At 37.6% G+C, this 18,355-nt stretch overlaps 1 protein-coding gene across 1 annotated transcript in view; it reads right to left on the bottom strand.

Annotated features, from left to right (window-relative positions):
- Positions 1-6,283: 6,283 nt before the first annotated feature.
- pcca (propionyl-CoA carboxylase subunit alpha) overlaps positions 6,284-18,355 on the bottom strand; it is a 644,470-nt gene continuing 632,398 nt past the window's right edge. Inside the window, exons 23-24 of the mRNA XM_039744810.1 lie at positions 7,277-7,354; positions 6,284-6,767 (exon numbers count right to left, since the gene is read on the bottom strand). Of these exons, the coding sequence (XP_039600744.1) occupies positions 6,693-6,767; positions 7,277-7,354 (153 nt within the window). The 3' untranslated portion in view covers positions 6,284-6,692. The remainder of the gene's footprint in view (positions 6,768-7,276; positions 7,355-18,355) is intronic.

Consider the following 18,355-nt stretch of genomic DNA (forward strand, 5'->3'; position numbering starts at 1 on the left):
CATACGTTCCATCGGCTGAATGAAAGCTAAGCGAGCAGCACCAAGTCCAAATAACGTTAGGTCCAAGACAAGGTCTTTTCTACTCTATAATCGGTATCAATAAGAAAGCAAAACCCTACAACAGACACTGCGTTATAGTCATCAAAACTTGAGGCTCCGATTAAAATTGTGCACAATGAAGGTTTAAAAAAATGACCCCATTGTAAGAGATACAGCACACCATATCCCCTCCCCTGCGTTTACTTTACTTTATCTCAAACGTCGGAGGGGAACTGTATGTAAGCTTCTGTAGAACTGAAATGGATCTGAAACAAGTGGCGCTTTGTGCAGTGCTGATTTGTGGTTGAGCACGGCAATGGAAACAAGCCTGACTATAACTATTCATTGCATTGATGTGAAATTTACGCTGAAAGACAGAGGCTTACCAACACCATGCTTTCCTCAAGACTGAGAGGCTCATTGGCCGTCTGGGCTCGTAGGAGGAGCAGCAAGCTCGGAATGAGCGCAGTGAATGGCGTTGCTATAAATGATTGGACCAGACATCAGCACTTCAGCCATTAGCCACACCCACTGGTTAGTGAGAGTAACGTGGCAATTACACTACAAGAAAACACTGCAAATCACGGTGCTATTATACTGTGACAATATTTTCATATCTTATATAGGTAACGGGTATTTGCATGATAATGTGCACATATTGTGTAAGTATATGGCGAACCTGAGAAGGATTTAGACAGAGATGTTCTTTTGATGATTTGAGAAGGCTGTATTTCTGCTCAAATTCACATTATACAAATGATACAAGAGCAGAGCAGTATGTAACTGGTGACCCCATTTAACAAAAACACTTGAGCTTGCTATGGTTACATTTAATGCTTTTACATACCTGCACAACAGAGGTTGTGGTTACATGAACCTCTTAATCTTACATTGCTATCATTTAAGATTTTATTGTTTGCTTTGATTTTACATATACTGTACACATACCTTTGGTTTTCTTAACACAGCAAAACTTTAATCAAACACTTTCTCCACATTTTACATTTTTAAATGGTTAGTAGTGACAAAGGCAGGTTTTCCCCAAAAAAGGAATTCTTCTGTTATACTTAGATTTTATTTCATACTTATTGAATATTAATAATTTGTTATATTAGAAAAACAGTGAAAAAATGTAACAAATATACTGTATCTTTATTTCTAAAAATAAAATATTTTAAATACTAAACTTATTTTTTCAACCAATGCAGCATTTAACAATTTTTCATTGTTTCATTGGCAATGCTAGATATAAATTTCATTGTAATCTTATCAATCAAAATGAATAATCGCACTTATAGTATCAGGGACAATATTCATCAATTATTAATTTTGTGGTTACCGTAAACACCCACTGTCAAAAAAAGCATAGAATCGGGTCTGGCATTAACCGCTGGTAAACCTAACACACGTCTACATTTCTCTTCACTCTCACAGAATGCGCACACACAAACATTTCTGCTGCTCCCTTGCTGCAAAGGCGCAGTCAACACCTGCACAAAAAATGGAGGTGCAGGTATAGCTCAATTGACAAGTGTGATTGTCCACAATGGCATCATTTTATCATTTTGCTCAAGTGCATATGCAGGAATTGTGAATTGGCCCTCACACTGTCAGCCAAGCGCAGCAGCTGCTGTGGTAGCACTCATGTTCTGGGTATTCTCAGGTAGGCTCTCTGCAAACGTAATGCACATCACTCATTAACAACATGCAAACATGCTGCAGAATAAACAGTTAATGGGGAGGGTTAAACAGGTCGCTACATCGTTTCAGGCATTATCACCAACATGCAGCCACTCAACTCATGCGTTGTATTTTTCTACATAGCTGATGATAGTGTTTCTAGCTACAAGGTGGTACCCTCACTCAAAATAATTTATTAGCTTCTTCTGTATTTTAGCACAGTATTAGGCAGTTTGCAACCAACTTGTACTCAAAAAAAGCCTTGTACTGTAACTCGTATTATGTTTCATTTTTGCTGACGGCACCTCTTCTGCTTCTGAATATATTGCAGTATGACGACAACCTTAAATGTTGTGTCTCAGAGGAAATCTATCTGGCCTGCAAATGCAGTAAGGTAATGCATTTTGTCAAGGCAAATTTACACAAACAATGCAACCAATCAGATTATTTTTAAAGTAATTTAATCAAAGCAATGGTTAATCATTAAAATCAGTATTAGGTGTATGTATCTAATATCACAAAGCACCTCCTTTTGCCTCCAGATGGAAACACTTCCTTTGAGAACATTTTAGTCCGTGCTCACTTGATAACATCATATGGTTCCTGAACAATTTTCACCGACATATTCAAGCTGCAACCCCAATGTTCTGCCTCCTCTCTTTAAGGTGCACTACAAGGCTGACGTCTTTGTATAGTGTAGACCATTACATTAAACAGAAGTCACATTCGTGGTCATGGAACCAGCTTGACATTTGTTTTTTGTGACATGGCACATAATCCTGATGGCAGTGGGTAATACACTTGGTCATCAACAATTTTAAAGCACACTGTAGCATGTTAGTGATGCTCAGGTGGTATTAGGAGGTCTAGTGTACCATGAAAACATCCCACAAGGCATTAGACTAAGGCTATCAGTGAGCACCACTGACTCAAGCAACCCTAGATTCATGCTATTCATGCCAAATTCTGAACTTAATTTGTATAGTTTTACCAAAAATCAAAATTTGTCAATATTTTTCCCAATCTTAAGTCATCTACTATTGGTGTCCACATGCCCACTGCAGCCTCACATTCCAGGAGTGCAACCTGCTACTGCAGCTCAGCCACATTACATAGCCGATGAGATGTCCACTCAGAGAGGACCTTCTGCATGCACTGCTGTAAGCAGCTATTACATGAGTCCTCTGGTCCTCTTAATTCTTTCATTAAGTAGATGTTTTTGCTTATTGAACTGTAAGTTTTTATTTTTTTTTCTGATTGCATAATCCTGTATAGTGCACAATCACATTTCAGAGAAGATGGAATCACCACACCTATCACCAACAATCAAAAATGGCCAATGTTGCCTAGATCACAAGCGTATTCTAATCTTTTCTCTTGCCCATTTCTACATGGTAAAAAGAAGGAAAAAATACTACCTGTTAGAGTGTAATTTCCACTTTTGTTACTGAAATAAAAATAAATAAATTAAAATAATAGGAAAATGAAACAATGCAACATAAGGAATTACAACAGTGAACTTTACCAACTGTTCTCTTCAGTATGTTTTGTAAGCACCTGTCTCAGCCATCAACGATTGTCACCTCTGCTGTACTCGGTTACTGAGCATGTGTGACGTTGTCCTGTTCCTGCAGATGGGCCCTTGGCAGGCAGAGGCTTACGCCTTAAGGTGTTGTGATCCAGGGCATCCTAAAGCTGCTCTGTGGGGTTAAGGTCATGGAGAAGGCGACATTTGCACATCAGCATTGTAGGAATATGAAGACATTTAACTTGGTTAATTAATTCTCAGTTTTGCCTTCAGCAATGCCATGATTAATTAAATAAGTTAGTAAGGCTCCTTCTTTATCGTTCTCTGTTGTAAGAGGTCGTCTCTAGCCGTTGTGTCAAGGTAACTGAAGGTAACTGATTTTAAGAAACAGAATAATGCCATTTATTGATAAACACAAGGATTACAAAAGTATGATAACTGCATAAATATACAGACATAAACAGTAAGACATGACACAGACAGACAAACGTATAACATAGACAGACTGTCTGTTCAATGCCTATTTAGAATTTATTTTGGCACAGATAAACCGTTTTTACAATGCCAAGTCTTTAAGGGTGGTGTTAGATGTTGCGTGGAGTCGTCGTTATTTGTTACGTGGTCCTTTGTTCGTGATGTTCTGTGTTTTCCTCAGTTCCTTTGCAGTGTCCTCTACAACTTCATAGGAAAAGCATTTCTTTCTGGCACACGAGTTCAGATGCTGAAGTCTCATTGTTAAAGCAATGGTTGGTTCTAAGACCAGGCTCAGTCATTGTCACAGAGCTTGGCTTGGCAGAGTGGATCTCAGCTCTTAGCTCTCCAAAGAGAGAGCGGCTCATCAGTTATTAAGTTTCAGAGAGTGCAGATAGAATTTTTTTCCCCCCCAAGGAGAAGAGTGCAGTTAGTTTTTGAAGCAAGGTGTAAATTCTTATTTTGGACTAAAGTTACTTTCAACTACAAAATCAGTGCCTGCTCATAGACACATGATCACAATTATCACTCATTGAATTATGGCTCTTTGTTCGGACTTGTGTGTCTGTTTGGTGCTTTCCGGTTTGAAGGGCCTCTGCAAAGGTGTCAATTCAACTGAGTACACCTTTGTTATGAGATGAAGTCCAGGCTGGACTGCCATTTTTGAAGCAAGTTGGGGGTTTGGTTAAGCTGGATTCCTGCACTTCAGTTTAATCTGCTGTCTTAACAGGCCTGGTGTGCCTCTAAGAAGCCAAGCAGAACGGACAATGTCAATGTCCACTCTGCCCTACAGCATTTTTCTGGACAGTTATGACCAGAGCAGCGGTGTAGAGGTGTGAAGAGAGAACCCCTGACCGACTGTCTTACTCGAAGGCCAGCTGGGCACAGCCTGTCCCTTACTGATGTGGGCATTGTATCTACTGGCAGCTTCATCTGTTTATCTGGAACACAATGTTTTAACAGGAAAAACGTATCTCAGGTACCAACCTGGCCTTCAGCGCCAATATAGAATGATTCTGTCAGCTGACACAATGTGATTGAATTAGAAAGTCTTCTCTGAATCATGAAAACAATAAAAACTCTCCTGAAGATAGCGGGTTAACTACACAGTCCCTGGACACACCAGTGTATCACATATACCTAAATTTTAGTAGGCTGACTTATTCTTAAAAATATGTATTTTGTTTCTGATGAAATTATCAGTGTTGTAAATTACAATGACTTTCCGCTGGACACAAATCATCTGTATGATATATGACTTTTTTGATATCATGATTTTTACCAATAAAATTTCTTTGCTTTTCCATGCATGATATCAAATCTTCACATGAATGGTCAGACGTTTGCTGTTACGAATGCCTGTGGACTTATCCAGAGTTAGCCTTTGATCAGGACTGGCTTTCACTCCATCAGTTCAGTGCATATATACAATAAAACCTTTTTAACTGTGAAAGTCCATGGGAAACACCACTACTCATTTACCTACACAGTGCATTAGCTCTGGAAAATGAGGTCCACATGAACAACTGAAAAACCATCCATCTATAGATCACGTGTCTTCATTCAGCCAGCTTTTCAAGCAGATAAAACAACTTTACAAGATGATGCTTATTAACTGAGGAGGAGCAAACAAAAGATCAACCCTAATTTTTTTCTAACGTTTTCCCAAAATATGAGAATCTTTATAAACCAAGACATTACAAAAGTACCATGTGTGTTCCTTGCATTTTGTGTGAAATAATAGAAAAATATTATTTTTATCACTCTAGTGAGCCTTTGCCCAAATTCTTCTTAAAGTGACATCAGAGTTTGTTCTTTTCCACTTCGTGACAAAATGCTACCACCAGGTAGCCTGGATATATAGCCCTAAGGTCTCTTCAGTCCTACCTGGAGAAGATCTTCATCACCTTGGACATGAGCTGGGTCACCTACCTTCCATTATTTTGTACGATATTTCTTGCCACTTTCTCCTTCTCTTCTGTTCTGGCAGTTTTAAGACCTCACACGTGAAGACACACTGCCTGTCCACACTGGAATGCAAAGTTGCACCTTGAATGGGTGGACTGGGCCAGGACCAACCCTTCTCAGTGTCACATATGTAGTAGCCCATGCCCGGCAAGAAATCACTGTAAACATAAGGAACCTCTCATAATGTCTCCAAGCAAAGAAACACAAATTATGATGTTTTTCGTAGTCCTTCAAAGTTGTATGGAATTTAAAATTTTATATCTCTACCTGGGAACCAAACAATGGCTCCCTTCAATTCTGGGAGAACAAGGTTAGAAGTGTACAAGTATCATTTTAAAGAAAACATTCAGTGCTTGAAGCTGGTTGGGGGCATTATTGGAGGGCTACATATTTGGACCTTGCATGTGAGGTTTGTGATATTCTCATGTAACTGTATCATGTGTCCCATTGGCTAAAGCAAGATTGATATATCTGGATGCACTCTTCAGGATAAAAGATTAAAATTGAAAGAAGATGATTCACTTCATATAAATCACTACCACCAAAACAAGAAAAAGTAATAACACAAGAAAAGTAGAAATTACATAAAAACAAGCCTGCAGTTTTTTATCAGATTTTAATATAGGCCAGCTGAATTTAGGGTGTAACAGCACCTTTGCCAATGTATTGTGGGAGTTCTTCTTTCCCTCTATTCTACAAAAGAGTGGGTGCTTTAGAAAGGCGAAGTTAGGATTACAATGTTATCGCAATCATTAATGCAGGACCACTCCATTCGAATGGTGACTTGTCATGTAATGGTTTAAAAGTAAAGCTTGAAATTTGAAAACCATACCCAGTGTGTTTACTTTGTATCGATTAATAACAACAGTAAAAAGAGGGAAGATGTTGAAAGTGTTTCTCACGTGGGCTTGATTGTAAAAAGTACAATTTGACTAAAAGGGAATGTTTTCAGTGCTGCAACTCGAGATTTGCTTACGAGTTCAGTAATGACTCGAAGTGGCCAAAGTCAGTCCATTCCTAGCTCAATGAGAATGTCTCCTTCTGCAACTGTGTCCCCTGCTTTACAGTGCACGGTCTTCACCTGAAAATAAAATAAGTCCAAGATCATTTATAAAACTTCATCAGCATGCTCCTCATTGGAGTTGGCATAAATACATGCGTGCTACTCTAACAATGCCCAGTTTGAAAGCACATGCCCAGTGTTTTTCTAGTGTTTCGTTCTTCTGTCTCAGGTTCCTCACAACCCTGTACTGGCTTAAGCAGGCAAGAAAGTGCATGAAAGGATGGACGATTTTGCTAAAGTGCCTTAAAGCTAGACCAGTATTTTGAAGTTGCCAATTAAGATATCTGAAACTGGTCCAAAACAATAGCAAAAAAAAAAAAAAAAAAAAAAAGTTTAATCCTCGATAACAACGTTCAGAAATTCTGAATCTACTTATTTCAAAGTAGGGGTGCAAGGTGGCTGGCAGCATTGGGCTCAAGGCATGGAACCAACACTTCCCAGGATGCTTATCAGCTGCACGACAAAGTCACTGAAACATATGGCGGGTAATAAAATGTTATGTAAAGGACAGATATTCGCAAAATTACCTTGGCTGTCCTGGCAGCTGTCATGCTGTTCTGCATCTTCATGGCTTCTATTACACATATTTCCTGCCCTTCTGACACCTAGAAAACAACACATGAAAAATCATTCATTTTGCTTGAAAGAGTGCTTTGGGCAAAGTAAGCAATGCATATCACGTAGAAATATTGATTTGCAAATTATAATTTGTGTGTCTTTTGTTCTCTTTTTAATAATTTTGAGTACCTGAAATTAATATTTCAGTTTGGATTTCTGTTCTTAGTTAAAATAAGCCATCCGGGAAAAAAAGAGTGCAGGCAAACATAACAGCCCGCACACAGACCATTTTGCTCTGATATTTGTTTACAGATTTTGCTAGAAGCTTCTTTATGCGTATTCAGAACATCTTTCAGGTCATTTTCTGAACCACTGCCATATTCAGGTGATGCTGCATTAAACACTGCTTGGAGAATCCTGAGCATTTATTCTGAAGCAGCTGCACATGTCTGGGGACCATCTAGCCACCAGCTGCATCATGATGCGTCTGTGCCCCTCTTTGTCATGTGATACAGTCCAGAAAAGTTTTTTTGGAGGTGTATTGTAAGCTTCACTGAAGGGGAAAAAGAATCCATCACAATAGACCAATGCACTCGGATCAAACTAGGATAAACTGAATGAATTTCAAATGAGCGTGTTTCATCCAGCCTGCTGCACACTCACCTTTGACACAAGGTCGGGGTTCACATTCACATTTGATTAGCACACTGGCACTCATTAAGCGGCATCCTGCTTGACACAGAAAACAAGTTGGCTGAAAAAAACTTTGTCAGTTTAATTCATGACGCTTGGCAATTTAGGAAGTCCAACTGTCACAGAGCATTTTGCAGATTTTCAGACATCTCTGACTAATGATTTATAGGGAGTGATGGCAAATACAAAATCGAGTGAAACCAGCTGCTTGCAATAGACTGCAAAATTACTGCAATGGATACAGGCTGCTTCTATTTCCGCTTCTCTGACAACTCATTGAAATCCTATTAAATCAGGTAATTTGTGGATTTTGTCCAGTTCCATTCACCGAAGAGTGAATAAACAGTTTTACTTATTAAACAAGCACTAAGGAAGAATCCTGATAACTCCTGTTAACTGCTTGGCTACGGCATACAAAAAGTCTGCCCTCTATTCACTTAGCAATTTGTAATTATATCTTTGTTAACACTGGGACATAGAAAGGCTTTATTAAGAAAATGGAGTAATGACTATGATTAGTGCTGGCATTTCCACAGCATTATGCAAAATACTTTAGGGACGTAATTTCTCCATGTTCCATTCTATCTACAAAGACCATGTCTGGTCAGCGTCCTCCAACAATATGATTAGTTGCTATACCTGTTGGTTAGCAGATGCACCAAAAGAAAAAGATTACTTGTGCACTTTTTTATGGTAGGGGGCCTCACTGCTAGAAGCGGTCACATGTCCCTAATACTGAGTGCTGCTTATGCAGGTTATGAGTCTAAGCTGGCTGATAGCTTCTGTGCTAACTAATGAAGTGCAAGACTGGCACCTGCTAGATAAGTCAACAACGTTTACCAGCTCTCAGTAGAGGTTACAATATAAGATTGCTTTTTTCCTGATATTTTAATATATTCATTTTTATTAAATTATGACCATATTTGTTATCTTACTGTTGTCTTTAGTATATTCTATGTAGATTTTGTGTGACAGTGTTAATTTCCCTTTGGCAATTAATAAACGATTGTTCACTCCCTCTCCTGCTTATTGACATACACTACAGATTTGAAAGAGAAAAATATTGCCTGCATAATCAGAAACCTTACGATGAATACCATAGGGGTAGGGTTGGGAGAACTCATTCCTAGGGAGCAGAAAGTAAGTGTGAGAGGTTTAGGGACGAGATTAAAAAGTAGAGTGGAAAGCAGACTACTTTGCTTGGTGCTTTTAAAGATCTAAAAATGTCATCACATTTTCAATTTTCTAAGAACTGCATCTGTAGGATGAGTGTGTAAAGTCTTAACCATGTTAAAATATTGTTCACCACAGCTCATGAAGCTCATACCCTGACAGAGAAAGTTCCATTTCATGTAGTAAAAAGTCTTTGGCTAATCGAGAGAGACAGAGGAAAGCTACCAGTTGAGACAGAGCAGGTGCTACCCCTTAAATATGGAGGAGATATATATTATTGTCAGTTGCACAGAAAAAGCAGATGAAAGGTGTCAGATCAGGATAAATTTAATTTAGTAATATTCGGTTGCAATCACCTTGCCATGACTGTTGACAACATTTTCACATCAGTGTTGAACAGTGATATAGAACAAATAATTAGAATAATCTCCTGGTCCTTGCTATGTTTTCAGAGGAAGGTGATCGTGGCTGAATGTATAGAATAGATCAACTTATACAAAGATATGGCAGAATGTTTCATATAAAAATATGAGAGGGCCAGCTGCTTCCTTTGGGGTTCATCACATCTGGAGCCTCTAAGTTCTGATAATGTGACAGGGTAACCGAGGAAATCCATATCCTTCATTGTTAGTTTAGGGAGAGACAGCTTCTCTAGAAAGATATTCACTTCAATGGGGGATGTACTACAGTTATCAGAAAACAGTTCAGCTCCAAAAAGCAATTATTAATAATAAGTGTAGGAGCAGAATGCATTAGGAGCAGGGCGAGGAGCAGCTGAAAGTGAGAAAATGCAGAATGATGATCAGAGAGCAAAGCCTGCTTTAAGTCTCCATTAGAAAGCCATATTATTATAATCAGTTCTTGACCGCGACCAGTGACATGGGGAAAAGAATGGAAAAGACTTGGCAAAGGACTGAGGAGGCAAAATGAGACCACTAAGTTCAAATCAGAGGCAAATTTACAAAAACAGTTAGTTGATTACAGAGTGAGATACCCAAGTGGGGGTTTGGGGCTTAAGCAGAGGATCCTGAAAGTATTCGCTTAATCTTTCAATTCTAAAATTTGTCTGGTTACAAAAGAAAGAAAGGAAGGCTGAAAGGGAGTTGGGCAGTAAATGGCACCTAAAGCCATCTTTTCTCCAGCAACATCTGATTATATATAAAAGAATCTGTCAAGTTCACCTGGCCAAAGTTCAAAAACTTTTAGCTTAAGACCACTCCTCTCATTAAGATGCGGCACATGACGAGGCTCCCACCAGTTCTGACATTGAGTGTTTTAATCATGCAGTTATTCACAGAAGTTCAGTTTCTAAAACGCCATGCATACCCTTATTCCTGTTAGAAAAACAGGATATTGGTCTCTGAGAAACCAGGTTAACACACAAAACCTGGTTGCAGTTGAGATGTTGTAGTCTTTGTCTGTCTATTGCACTCTGTTAGCCTGCGTAGCCGCAGGTCGAAAACGGTGGAAGCATCAACATATTATTCCTTCTTCTGGATGAAATAACCTGTCTCAATATTTCAGAAATCATTACATTTATGGTGATGAGCTGAACGTACAGTGCTAAGCTTAGTATCACAATCTCAGGAGACACAGGATTCATGGCAGCTCTTAATGACGTTTAATCTTCTTTTAGCACATTTTTATAAGATCAGAGGTCTTTGCCAAAGGAGAGCTCCATAAGTGGACTTGTACACACAAAATGGGTTTTCTCCGTGCATGAGTCTGATTCACTGGTATCAGCAGATTTCTTAGGAGAGTAGAAGGCCTCTGAGTAGGTTCTTCAAAACAAATGCAGCATCCTGACGAAATGATCATCAGAGTGCTATGCTCATGTTCTTCTTCTTACTGTTAATCAAGTGAAATAATTATGGGTCGTGCAGTATAAGTTGGATCAAAAAGCACTGGGTGTGCTAGGCAGCCATCATAGACAAAATGTCAAGTGATCTCATCACAGGCTTTTTGTAAATGACTGGGACCATGGCTTTCTTGCACTAAACCAGAGTATGACTTAAGTCTTGAAAAAGTGGATCTGAGATCCGTCAGAAGTGATGTTTTAAAACAGAGCATTCCTCAGAATAAGCTAGTAGCTTGAGAGCCTAAGAAATTTAATACAAAGCTGGGTGGCTCAGGAGCAACCTGGAGCAAATTTATGTAGGAAGGGAGATCGGAATGTTTTCCTGAGCACCTTCTTTGAGACACTCAGTTTTTTGTGGATGTTCTCAATGCTCCTGACTAACCAGCTTCATTTTTTAGGTGGTGCCCTCGCTGCAGAGAACATTCTCTTCTGGTTTGGGATGAGATGTTACTACAGAGCCTGAACATCTATATTTATTTATGTATTCATCCCAATATTCTAAAATTAGAATGAATTGAAATTTTGGTGGTGTACAAAACAAAAGAAGAAAAAAAAATTAAAGATAAGGCGTATTACAAATGATGCATTCTAAACAAGAAAAAAAAACAAAAACAAAAAACAGTACACATATACAAAATAAGCTACATTTACCTGTAATAAAACAAGAGGGATAATAAAATTCACTATATAGATTATAGACCACAAATTCAAAATATTTTCAGATAAAATGCTTATACGCGTGTTGGCGAGATGTTAAAAATGTCAGTTTCACTACATATTAAGTAAAAGCAATATAAGACCAACTATTTTTGGCTATGAATGGTAGTATGGATAACTTGTTAGATTCTTCAATGTGTTTTTGAGAGGACATGTGCGTTTTAATGTTACACAACTTAGCATTGAAGTTCACTGTGCAGAAAAGCCAATAAACCCTAGAATCATTAGCGATGCATGGCTTCAGCTTTCCTTTGAAATTTGCCTCCCATTCTTTTCTGTACTTTTGCAAATATAAAATTGAATGGGACATCTTCAACCAACATCAATCAAAAACCTTTCTTTAAATGTGTCAGTTACTGTGTATGAACAGGACGCAAGTATTTAACAAATTTCTGTTATTGACTTAATGCAGAATAAAATTTGGCAGAAATTGGAAAGAAGTAAATTGCTCGCTTTTTGACTGCTTGAAAAAAAAATAGCCTTGCTATTAGTTAAATCGTTTCAAGTTTCAAACAGAGAAAAGACACTTTCCCAAATGGAGCAGCAGTTGTGTTTAACAACTGGTTGTTAGCCAGAGGTGATTCTGAGAACTCTGGGGGCCCTAGCAAAACAACTCCATGGGGCCCTCCAACTAACCCACCACAGAGCTCCAACACGGTAAAATGTATTAGCATTATTTCAGAGCAATGTCTAAATTAATAAGATAAGCAGAGAGAATTTAATAAACACATTAAGTAAAACACCATCAAAAATACATTAGTAAACATAAAAACAATAATTAAATAAAGTAAATAAAAAATAAGCAAAAAAAAGCAAACAAAACACAAAATAAATATGGTAATAAACATTTTGTACATAATAATATATAAAAAATAAATAGTGCACATAATAATAATTAAAAAACAAAACAAAAAGCTCATAAAGATATTTCTGTAACTTTCAAAATGAAGACACACACAGACTGGGTCCCTTACAGGTCTCAGTCACACAGCCAAGCAGAAAACAGTGCACTGTGTACAATCTGGCAACAGAAATCTATAAACAAATGTCAATTTGAATACACACATTTATAAAACACAAGTGTTTTTTTTTTTGTTTTTTTTTAATTGATTTTATTGTAATCATTCCATACAAATAGATCCACTTTTACAAAAAATAGGATTGAAAACAAATCAACCCCCACCCCTGAGAAAGAGAGCATGGCCAATAAGTAAATTGATGAGTTTAATAAGTGGATAAAGATAAATGGAGAAGAAAAAGAATTGGGAAGAGAATCTGCTTCCTCATTGCTTTAAGAGCTTATTCTAAAATATTATTGATTAGATCCTGCCAGGTTTTAAAAAAGTTCTGCACAAATCCACTAAGTGAGAATTAGATTTTTTTTCCAATTTCAAATAATATAAAACATCAGTTACCCACTGACTTAGAATAGGAGAGTTAGGATTCTTACCGTTGAGCAAGATAAGTCTGTGTGCCAATAGTGTAGTAAAGGCAATCACAGCTTGTTTGTCCTTCTCCACTTTAAGCTGATCTGGAAGAACCCCTAACACAGCTGTTAGTGGGTTAGGAGGGATGGTGACACCAGGGCTGTCTGGAAAGCATTTAAAGATTTTGGTCCAGAATGATGTTAATTTAGTGCAGGTCCAGAACATATGGCCCAATGAGGCTGGAACCTGATTGCAGCGTTCGCAGGTTGGATCTTGCCCTGGAAACAGATGTGCTCGAGATATAATTTTAAGTTGAATAATTGTATGCTTTGCGCATATGGAGCTTGAGTGAATTCTCTGCATTGCTACCTTCCACTCCTTTTCTGATATGTTGAGTGAGAGATCCTTTTCCCACTGTACTTTAGGATCTTTGAAAGGGAGGGACTGTAAAATGATTTTATATATTGCAGAAATGCTGTCTGAGTCCTCGAAAATGAGCAAAATACAAGAAAAGTATTACAGGAGTCATGTTTATTTCAGATTCATGGTGGCTAATGATGATGTTTAAATCTTTTTTGCACAGTTTAATTTCGAAGGAGGATTTTGACAAAGGAGAACTCCAGATGATTATGTGTACACGTAAAAGCAAATTTCAAAGAAACCAGATTTCTGCCTTAACAGGGTTATTGACCTTAATCCAGTTATGAGTGTGCATGTAAACACAATGAGAGAGAGTTGAATGGGGTGTCATTTGAAAACTGATATGCCCCACTTTTTTTAATAGGTAACTGCTTATCAGTCAAACTGAAAATCCCGAACTGCCTGCGGGTTTCAGAGTAACTTTGGAGGAAGAGAGAAAAACATCGCAACATCATACAGGGGCATGCAAAACAGCATTTTAATGGCAAAATGCTGAACTGCGATTATTGCTGTAAATAAAGAAATTATTTTATAATTTTTTTTTTTTTATATAATTTAGCCTTACAGGTTGGTTCTGTTGCTGGACCCAAAACATGGGGGCTAAGTTTTAAGCACTAATAAATAAAATTGCAACCATTAAGCAAGTAGGAAATGCTGATCCTCAACCTTCCAGTTCAAATATCACTAAACTGCAGTGAGTTCAATATTCAGTCCAATCTGATTTTCATCCAGCAGCTGCACACTTATATGATTTTTTGAGATAATATCATCTTAAATAAACATTCATTCTTTACTTTAAACAACTTCCTGAAGGAGTTGAAATGATTATTTGATCAACTGGACAGAACGCGAAATAAGTTATTGAAACTGAAACGGGAGACAAAGGTCTTTGACAAGTTTATAATATATTTCAAAACTTTAGTCACAGGCACTGGTTGGGAGGAGAATACTTTGGTTACAATATTTAGAAACTGTTTATCTGATGATATTAAACACTGAACTGGCGAAATATATGTTAGGGGTAATGCTACTTTTTTTTTTCTTTAGGTTAAGCCAAAATAATCAGGGGTCAAAGTAAGGAGCAAAAGCTGGACCCTTTATATTTCCCACAATTAAAAAACTCAGCCTCTCTTTCAAAGAACAGCTGGAGCCCAAGGGCAGGCTGGTATGGTTACCAAAATTAGCTGCCCTAAGCTTTAGTGCCCATTCCATGAGGGGATGGGGCCACTCCCAACTAAAAACTAATTTGTTTCTACCTGCATTGTTAGGTAAAAAGAAAACTTAAGTGTTTATTGATTTGGGTGCAGCAGAGAACTTTACTAGTCACACATTTGCTAAAGAATGTGGTCTGGACATAAAACCTTTAGAATATCAGTATTGCTTTAGTATTGCTTATATTGATGGTGGTGGAGCCAATACATTTACCACATCTCTGACTAAGTTGTGGGTAGGTATGGTTTACCATAGCTTGAAAAACATTCACCTGTCATTGACTGGGAGACCAGAGAGCTTGCTTCCTGGAGCCCAATTTTATTTATTATTACTTATTCTGTCAATCCCATTTACATAAGGCATGGATTGTGCAAAATTCCACTTGTTCTCAACATTTCTAAATGAGTTAGGTCAAGATTTATTTTAGCAAACAACAACCCCTTACTCTTCTCTCTCACTATCCTTACAACTGTGCCATGCACCTTCTGCTTAGTGTACCGTTGCCTAGGAAACTAAGAATATGATCAACTATATTCAAGAAAATGGAGGTAATGGATTTATTTGTTCTTCTAATTGTCCTATTTCTTTTTCAAAAAAATGATGACAGGTAACATCTGTGTATGGATTACTGGGACCTCAATAAGATTATGAATATGATTAAAAATAAATGTTCTCTGCCATTGATCTTTTCCCTCCACAAACAAATCACTGGCTCCATCGTTTTCATAAAATTAGATATCCATAATTCTTATAATTTGATTAGGATAAGGGACCGGAATGAGTGGAAGACGGCATTCAACACTAACTCAAGTCATTACGAGTATTTACTAATTCCAATCCTTATTAATATCATCTTCCAGGATGTGTTGGTTCATTCAGTGCTAGTTTACATTGACGACATTCTAATCCTTTCTAAAGATTTTGAATCTCATATTGGCCATGTAAAAGAGGTTTTGTCTACACTTTGGTTAAATAAATACTGTGTAACATGAAACTGGAAAATTGTGAATTTTGTTTCTGTCATCTGTCTTGTTTTTTAGCTATTATATTAATCATGCAGGTTTTCTAATGAACCCAGAGAAGGTCTCTGCTCCTGTAAAACTGGAAACCTTCTGATAGTCCAAAGCAAGTTGAGAGATTTGTTGGCTTTGTCAATTACTGTAGCCTTTTTATTAAAAATGTTAGTTTAGATGCTCCTATTACAAATCTTACAAAGACGAGTTGTAAAAAAGTTTTTTCTTTTTTACCTTGAAGGGTCAAAACAGGACGGAGTGGTGGCTCAGAGGCTAAGGACCTGCTCTGGTATCCCGAAGGTTGCCGGTTCGAATCCCCGTCACTTTCAAAAGAAATCCTACTCTGCTGGGCCCTTGAACAAGGCCCTTAACTATTAATTGCTCCAGGGACGCTTGTAAAATGGCTGACCCTGCGCTCAGACCACAAGGGGTATGCGAAAATTAACAAATTCCTAATATGAGAAATTGTATAAGGCGAAATAAAGAACAAAAAAAAAATGCATTTCACATGTTAAGAAAATTTACATCTGCCGAGATTCTTCAGCACCCAGCTATTACATTTCATTTCAGTTGGAAGTTGATGCATTAAGTATTGAAGCAAGAATTTTTTGATACAAATAAATTACATCCATGTGCTTAGTTTTCCAAAATATTTTCTACTTCTGAACAGAACTATGATGTTGGGTATGCAGAAATATTAGCCATTAAGCTTGCTTTGGAAGAGTGACTATGCATCAGCTTGTCATATACAGTTTACTGATCATGCATATCACATGTACAATATTTAAAAATGCCTGAATGCTTGTCAGGCATGCTGGTCTTTGCTCTTCAGTTATTTCTCAATTAGTTAATGTAATTAATAGTGTAATTTGGAGGTTGATGTCCTCTTCAGAATGTCTGAAATCGATGAAGCTAGTTTAGAACCAGAAAATTTAATTACTTTGCACAGGTTTAAAGCAGGCAGTATTTCTTGAACTCTCCGATTTCTACCAGGAATCTCTTCAAGCTATGTGAACCTTGTCTGAACCTTGGAAAAGGTGTTAGAATGCAACCATTCATCTACTTTTCTAGTTTACATGTAGGCTTTTGTTCAGCACTGTTTATCACAGGTTAGTCTACAGCAGGGGTATCCAAATCAGGTCCGGAGGGCCGCAGTGGCTGCAGGTTTTCATTCTTACCATCTTCTTGAATAGTGAGCTGTTTTTGCTGCTGATTAACTTGTTTTGCTTTAGTTTTAATTGACGTGACTCAGACCTCTTAGTTGTTTCATTTTCCTTAATGAGCAGCCAAACAATAATGAGAAGCAAAATAAGCCGCCACATGACCAGCTAATCTGAAAATAAAGAAAGGTGAAGGTCTGGGTCATGTTGGTCTGCTCAGGTCACCAAAACATCTTGACGGTGGTCTTAGAATAAACAAAAAATCAACATTCTGCTGTGGCAGAATGAGAGCAGCAACACGTCATGATATTCAGTAACAGCTTTAATTAACAGCAAGAATTGGCTTCTCATTAAGAAACTGGTTGGAGTGAAATTGACTGGAGTTTGATGTTCCAATGTAGCTGGTCATCTGTTGGCTCGTTTCACAGCTCATTTCTGTTTGGCTGCCATTTAATGAAGAAACAAATCAATTCAGAGGACTGAATCCTTAAAAATAGGGCTATTAAAATGAAGGGAAAAGGAGTTAATCAGCAGTGAAAACTGCTGGCTGATTAAGAAAAGGGTTAGAATAAAAACCTACAGCCACTGCGGCCCACCAGGACTGCAGATGGACATCCCTGATCAATAGCTAACTGTAATACTACAGTCTCAATGGTAGTCAACTGATTTTTCTAAAGGCGCTCATTATATTCTGCTTAACTCTGTTCCATCTACAAAGCAGTTGCTGGAAACTTTTATTAACCACTGTTTTAAACTATTTAGTCTTCCTAAGTCTGTTTTATCAGATCATGCTCCTCAATTTATCTTTAAATTTTGCAATGGATTTTCTTTTAAATTTGGTGTTTAGGTGAAACTTTCCTGTAGGTACTACCCAGAGTGTAATGGATTGTCAATAAATATTATGAAAAAATTCTTAGATGTATGAATAATTTGTTTCAGTTTGATTAGTTAGATTTGTGACCCTTTGTAGAATTTTCTTGTAATATTCTGCAAATTATTCTGATGACATTTTTTAAATGTCAGCATCATTTTTTGTCCCTCATGTTACTTTGTGTTTCAACAGATTCCAAGATACCCATTCTGTCTGAATTCCTGAAGAAGCTGCGTGCTAGATTTCCTAGCTGCATTTCAAAGAAGTATCAGGCGTGCTAATTGATAATGTTCTTGACATAGTAAATTCGTCACTAGATACGGGGGTCTTCCCAGACTGTCTTAAGACTGCTGTAGTTAAACCCCTACTTAAGAAACATAATCTTGACCCCTCAGCTCTTGAAAATTTTAGACCCATTTCTAACCTGCCTTTCTTAAGTAAAGTTCTGGAGAAGGCAGTCATTATGCATTTAAATGACCACCTAAATAAACATGCTATACTTGA

The sequence above is a fragment of the Polypterus senegalus genome, chromosome 2 (genome assembly GCF_016835505.1).
Source record: "Polypterus senegalus isolate Bchr_013 chromosome 2, ASM1683550v1, whole genome shotgun sequence".
Taxonomy (NCBI): Eukaryota; Metazoa; Chordata; class Cladistia; order Polypteriformes; family Polypteridae; genus Polypterus; species Polypterus senegalus.